The following is a 7,248-nucleotide window of genomic DNA, read 5'->3' as shown; positions in this document are numbered from 1 at the left end:
AAGCACATCCATTATGTTGGGATTGGTGTCCTAAATCTCTTGTATTCTCGTAGTTTGTAAACATTGTATAAACAAATTGTTATTAATAAAATAATTTTTATTTTATGAGCATATGCTTAATCTAATAAACTAAAATCCTAGGTTTAGTATGTCATTTAAACAAGTATGTCGAGACTTACAGGTGGATCTTGTTTAATAGTAACCTAAACGATATGTAGTAGATGGATAAGATTGTGTACCATATCCTTGTGGCATTACGGATACGACCCGCTTTGTAGATGTTACAAGTGTTGTAAAGTGTTACAAATAGTCTGATCCTAATCATTCATGTGGAGACATGTGAGCGGGGGTATCCTATACAAAGAATTTGTATAAGACCAAACCATGAAATGGTTAGTCTTATTATATAACCCCGTTAATAGTAGAGACTTACATTTCACCAGGATGACCATAGGTGACGTGACCTGAATCCTTAGCGAGTTGTGAACTCCTGCTCATGAAGGTAGTCATTTGATTTGTATGGGTGAGAGTGGCTAGATTGCCAACTCAACAAGCCTAGCATTTTGGGGATTTGTCTCATCGGGAGCTGGAAACATAGCTACACAAGACTAAATTCACTCCTTCCCTGATGTCAAGATAAGTAAATAAATTGCTCCCTTAAGGGTTGATTCAGAGGCTTGAACAATGTGGCCACACCCTCTCCTGGCCCGAAAGGGACTTGCTCATAATTGAACTATGAGCTTGAAGTTTCAATCTATAGGTCCATAGGTCCCCTTTATAGCTTAACAAGGGTTTAATTGAGAATTAATTTTAGATTAGAATTGTTCAAATTATTTTAAGGAATTAATTATATATGATATAATTAATTAAATTAATTATATGTGATATAATTAATATAATGTATTTGATACATTGTAATATAAAGTATTTTGAGGGGAATTTGAATATGATTCAAATACTAATTATGTCAATGAGATTCAGACAATTAAATTTAATAAAAATATGGTTTATGTTAAATATCATAAATAGTTTAGAGGAATTAAATATTTAGATATGATTCAAATATTAGTTATATGGATGGGATTCACATAATTGAATTTAGTATAAATGTGATTTATATTAGATGTCTTGCATTGTTCAGAGAAAATAAAACTATAGGTTATATTGTATTTAATACAATATAAAATATAGGTTATATGCTGTATTTGATATAACATATAGTATATATGTATATATAATACAGTGGTTATATATATATTTAATTTAATTAATTTAATTAATTTAATTTTAATTTAATTAAAGGGAAGGAGTTATAACTCCCTCCCCCTAATTTGCTCTGATGATATGTGCAGTTTGTGGGGTTGAATGGGAAGTTGAACCATTCATCATCTTGTTCCTGTTTTTCTGAGAAAAAAAAAAAAATAGTGCTCTCTGTAGAAAAAACACAGAGAAGAAGAAACTCTCTCTTCCCTTTTATCCTCTTCTTCCTTCTTCCAAATATTGGAAAGAGCCCACATCTCCTACTAATTCTCAACCCTAGAGAATAATACAGAATGTTCCAATTGTGGTGGTGTCCTAATCAGAGAAGAGATTGAGTCCGTTCGAGGGAATTCGTGAAGAAGTGTTCTTCAAAGGTAATGTAATATTTCTTCCCTACTTTCCCATAAAAAGTATGCTATAAAATTTAGAGTTTCAATTCTTATTCTCTTCTTCTCTGTTAATTCTGTAGTTTCTGAAATTAAGTGAAAATTAAAAATGGGATCAATCCCCGCTTCCGCAGGGAACCGTCACTGGTTTCCCTTTCCATTAAATATTCCAACGAAAATCCATTCATTGGATATAAAGAAAAATATATTTCGACCTCGAGATGATAATGAAGAACTTCTTGGTCTTAAAGTACCATATCTTAGTGCAATTGGTGCACTGATGTATCTTGCTAATAATACAAGACTAGATATTGTATTTTCAGTAAATTTATTAGCTAGATATAGTTCTTCTCCTACAAAAAGACATTGGAACGGTCTTAAGCATATACTCTATTATCTTCGAGGAACAATCAATATGGGTTTGTTTTATTTAAATAAATTAAATCTTAGTCTAGATGGTTATGCAGATTCTGGATATTTATCTGATCCACACAAAGCTAGATTTCAAATATGTTATCAGTTCACATGTGGAGGAACTGCTATATCATGGTGATCAGTGAAATAGACTATAACGACCATTTCCTCAAATCATGCTGAAATTCTTGTAATTCACAAGGCTCGTCGAAAATGTGTATGGCTAAAATGACTCAGTACATTTGGGAAACATGTGACTTGTCTTCTAATATAGTTCTTCCAACAATATTATACGCAAACAAAACAACTTGTATAGCCTAAATCAAATGATGATATATTAAAGGAGATAAAACAAAGCATATTTCACCGAAACTTTTCTACACTCATGATCTTGAAGAAAATGGCAACATCACTGTACAACAAGTTTGTTCGAAGGATAACCTGACAGATTTATTTACAAAGGCATTATCAACCACAACTTTTAAAAATTTGGTGCACAACAATGAAATGCGGCTACTCAGAGATCTTAAATGGTGTTTTCATGAGGGGGAGTAAATATATTATATTCTTTTAGGAATATATATTATATGAAATATGTACTATTTTTCCTTCACTAGAGTTTTTTTTTCATTGGATTTTTCCTAGTAAGGTTTTAACTAGGCATATTTCATATATATATGGGTATCTAAGGAGGAGTATTATAAATAATAAATAGATGCCCATTACTTAGTGTCCTAAAAGCCATCTGTCAATCTTCATGTTGTTCATATGCATTGTAGTTATTTATGCTTAGTGTCTATTTAAGACCACATCCTACTTGTCAATTTACCTATAAATAGTGGCATTTGGTAGATCTTAAAATCATACACATAGGTGGGTTAATCCACTTCAAAATTCCATTTAAATTTCCATATTGCCCAATTTTTATAGTTTTGTTCTTTTATATTTTTATTTTATTATTATATCATATTATATTATATTTATTTATTATATTTAAATATATATTATTATATTATATTTTTCCCATATCCGTTGTGATCCTCAATTTCACAACAATTTAAAAAATTTAGCTTTTCTTTTACTACTTTTACTTGATAAAATTATTGGTACTATGAAGTATAATTTACTCATTCATTTTTTTAATCTTTTATTAAATTTTAACTCTTTTAAATAAGCATCATACTAATTAAACTATGCGCATTTTAACAAAAGGTTTATCTTTAAATATATCAAATATAGTATATAAAAAAGATCTATATCCACACATATTTAAATTAGCTCAACCATAAACTCATTTAGATGGGCCGGATTGATCGATCTAAATTTGGTTCAAATAAGTTGGTTGCTCTAAAAAAAAAATGATCCATATCCAATTCAACGAATGTACCAATTAGGTCGAGTTGTGTCATTAAAACTTTGACTTTAAGAAGAGTCTGGATCAAGTTCACGGTTGGGCGACAAGCAGGTTGATATGGCTGAGTTTTAACTATTATATTTAATATAGTAAAATTTTAATTTAGTTCCAAGAGAGGATAACAAAAACTTTTGATCCACGTTATTAAAAAAACCACACATTTATTTATTCTTTATTTGTAAGCAACACTACGCCATACAATACAAGTATTATTTAAAGCATGCAATGCATTGCATTACACATATTTAGGGTTTATATTGAGTAACGAACACCCACTGCTGATTAGGGTTACCCGTAGGAGCAAAGAGAATAATTTTGCGAAGATTAGGATCACTCCCTTTCACATCCATCACCATATTATTGATGGGGTTTAAGATGGTGCCATCCTCCTTAGCCACCCACCGCTGTTGAGGCAACCCTTGACATTTAGCTAAACCAATAGCGTCATTTAAACCTTTGCCTGTGGAACTCAAGCAAAAGCTTGTGTTGTAGTTGGTTCGAATTGTACCGTCATTATAAACTGCCCAATATTGTTGTCTGTTGTTTTTGACGCAGCTATTCATCCAGACATGGACGTTGTCATTCTGCGCTTGTAAGCACATGTGACGAAGCCCTACAATGGCGACGACAATGGGCGATCCATCGTCCGCCGTTCCCCAGCTTTGTGTTGGGGCGGATGTGTTAGTTTCTATTGTGGTTATGGCGTGTGGTCCCGTTCCTTGACCCGTCAAGACGAGGCCGGACCATACGTGAACGAGGGTGCCATCGGGATATAATTTCCATGTCTTGTCCTGTGTATCAACCTTGTTGCAGTCATCAATCATGGTGTAGGATCCAGGTTCGTGGCCATTGGGAACTAAGCATTTTCCCATCGTTCGAATTGTTCCATCAACTTGAATTGTCCATAGCTGGTTGTTTTGAGGTCCACATGGCCATAGTTGAGTTGGAATATGGCTGTCGCTGTACCCTCCGATCACGTCGAGACATAGCCCGTCTCGGCCAACAAGATGTGTCGATCTACTGAGGACAATCGTGCGAGCTGCTGAGACATCGTGGTTCCCCGTGAATGAAGCAGCTAAAACTACAACAAGAAAAACTATTGTCATCTTCTTGATCTCCATCGTCTATCTTGTGATTGTGTGATCCATCCCTGAGCTTGCACTATGTTTTTATAGTAATAGCAATGGCCATGGTATTGTAAAACTATCAGCAGTGAATAACATATCCAACGTCTGCTGTGGACATAGTATTATTATTGCATATCGGCAACTTATATGCTAGAAATCATAGTGGAGGAATTAGTTTAAGACTCAAATAATAGACTTTTAGTGCATAAGTAATGATTAGTGCCTCAGTTCAAGAACCACATAAATCACTTGGATTTAGTGGAAAAGTTACTATTACTGAGTTTAGACAAATGGCCATAACTCATTTCTTAATTTAGTGGGAAGAAACTGTTGAGTTCGGACAAATAACACTCTTCTCTCGTGTAATTAAGAATAAGAAAATTCTTATAAATAGAAAAATTTAAAGTATTTATACTTCATAGCAAAAAATTTCAATAGTACTTATATTTTAGTCGAAACTAGAGAAATGGTTACAATTTCAAGTAGTAAATGTTGAATGATATAAAAGTCATTTCATATTTACTATTGTATGAATAAATTAGATTCCACCAACTAATCATTTCATTCTTTGTTTTGGTTTTTGAATGGTAAATTTTAAAGCTATAAAAAGTCTTAGTATTTTAATAATTGGTATTTTTGTCTATTAATTTATTTTTATCTTATTATTCACTCTGCCACAATATTTTCAAAAACCAAGCCAACATCAGTATATGTCTTTATGTAGCTAACCCATATATTTATTTACTTAGTATAGTCCCCATTTATATTAATCAAATATTATTACATATAGAATAAAAGGATAACACAGCTATCTAAGTTAATCAATGATATAATTTATAAGTTCTACATTTATTATTATTATTATTATTATTTGCAAAAGCATCGAATTGCAATAAGTAAAAGGAGACCACGCACCCTAAAGTCAATGTACAAAACAAAACATAATCAAAATAGTTATTGAAAAAAACACAAGGACAAAGAGACAACCTACCACACAAAAGAAAAGGCCCACACAACTCGAGAAACGCAACACAAAAGTAATGGATACAATAGTTAACCGAAAAAACTATAATACATCTTTTATAGTCTTTTTGAAGGTCTTGATAACCCATGTTATTAAAAGTCTTGAACTTTTTATAGCATTATCATAGAGTTATATAAAGGGATCGAACTTCAATCCCGCAACAGAAGAGATGAAATCGTGTGCTTTAATTTCTTAAAAGAATTAAAAAAAAATACAAAAAACTAAAGGGGTTAAGCATCATATCTTTGTTGATATGTAATTGCATCAAAATCTTCTCCTTGAACCGCCGATCTCCTCTTCAAGATCTCCTTGAACCGCCAATACAATCAATATTTTTTCTCACGAATTTTCACACTTCAAATTTTTCTTTCAACATATTTGATCCTTGTGTGATTTGTGGTGAGCTAGCAAGGGGATCTTATGAACTTATAAATTAAAAGCTCTAATTATCTAGAATTAATTAACTAAACTCTTTAATTAGTTAATTCTCATTCATTAACTACAAGGCAGACTGCTATAGGCCTATAGTTGAACAAAGTTGCGTTCATGGATATAATCATTATAAGTATTGATCATTCAAAAGATGTTCGTAAATATAGTGACTCAAAAGATCCTTTTACTCTTGTAATTACCTCTTTTCCTTAAATACTGCTGATTCTCTAATGATTTTTTTTTAATAGTTCAACCATAAATTAAGTCCCTCTCGAGCTAGTGAAAGGATGGGACCCCTTATTTAAGTTTGGGGGTCAGCAGTTAAAAGAACTACTCATCTATTTACCCTATATGAGAAAGAGTGAATTTTATCTTGTGAAGTTACGTTCCTAGCTCTCTATGTGATCGAGTCCAAAAATTGATTGGCTTATTGAGTTAGCGACTATGACCACTCTCATCTGTGCAAATCAAAGGACGAGCCATCACAGATAAAGATCCATAATTCACTTAGGTTTAAGATCAAGTCACACATGATCATCTTATAAAATATTAATCTCATCAGATACCAGATTTACAAAGAGAGATTAATTATTTTGCGGTTCAGTCTTATACAAACTCTTTGTATAGGATTGATAACGAGTAGAAATGCATGTTATTACAGCACAAAGATGTAAAACAATGTGGGAGTGCAACGATAAAAATATAAAAAATCATGTCCAAAAGCGATAAACTGAGAATATTGTGATCGCATGCGCCCATCGCATAAAAGTAGCTAATTTACTTATTTTATGCAGAAAAAATGTGTTGGCGCAAGTAACATTGCGATCCAAGGAATTCGGTGTCTGCGCTTGAAAGATTACGACTGCAAAGTCATGCGATCGTATGCACTCGCGAGAAGTTGCTCAAGAAGGTGGCTGCATAAAGACCGCGCAACAAGGTGACAACATAATAAATCATGATGGGACGGAAAGCTGATGACGGTCGAATCCGAATTCAATTGATAAGTCATTAAAGCCACACTGTAGCAAGTACACTCAACTTTCGGTGACCAGTAATCGGTGCATCAGACAGAAGATTTAATGACAACCCATCATTGCAATCATTAGAGAGAGAAGTTGCTTCACCTTGAGCTCTATAAATATCGAAGGCCACCATTGTAGAAAAAGAGAAAAGAAGAAAAAGAGGAGAAAA

General features: G+C 32.8%; 1 protein-coding gene across 1 annotated transcript; it reads right to left on the bottom strand.

Moving 5' to 3' along the window:
* Window positions 1-3,618: 3,618 nt before the first annotated feature.
* Window positions 3,619-4,713, bottom strand: LOC120076254 (nigrin b-like). Its single transcript, XM_039030023.2, has one exon. It carries the CDS (start codon window positions 4,593-4,595, stop codon window positions 3,720-3,722), a length of 876 nt encoding a protein of 291 aa, XP_038885951.1. The 5' UTR covers window positions 4,596-4,713; the 3' UTR covers window positions 3,619-3,719.
* Between the last annotated feature and the right edge of the window lie 2,535 nt (window positions 4,714-7,248).

This window comes from Benincasa hispida, chromosome 4 (genome assembly GCF_027475165.1).
Source record: "Benincasa hispida cultivar pf3 chromosome 4, pf3_genome.v1.1, whole genome shotgun sequence".
NCBI classification, from domain to species: Eukaryota; Viridiplantae; Streptophyta; class Magnoliopsida; order Cucurbitales; family Cucurbitaceae; genus Benincasa; species Benincasa hispida.
The sequence above is the reverse complement of the archived record's forward strand: the minus strand, read 5'-3'. Positions and strand labels throughout refer to the sequence as shown.

Bases quoted from the DNA above. Each gene is read 5' to 3' on its own strand.
- LOC120076254 (XM_039030023.2), bottom strand. From the start codon at position 4,595: ATGGAGATCAAGAAGATGACAATAGTTTTTCTTGTTGTAGTTTTAGCT.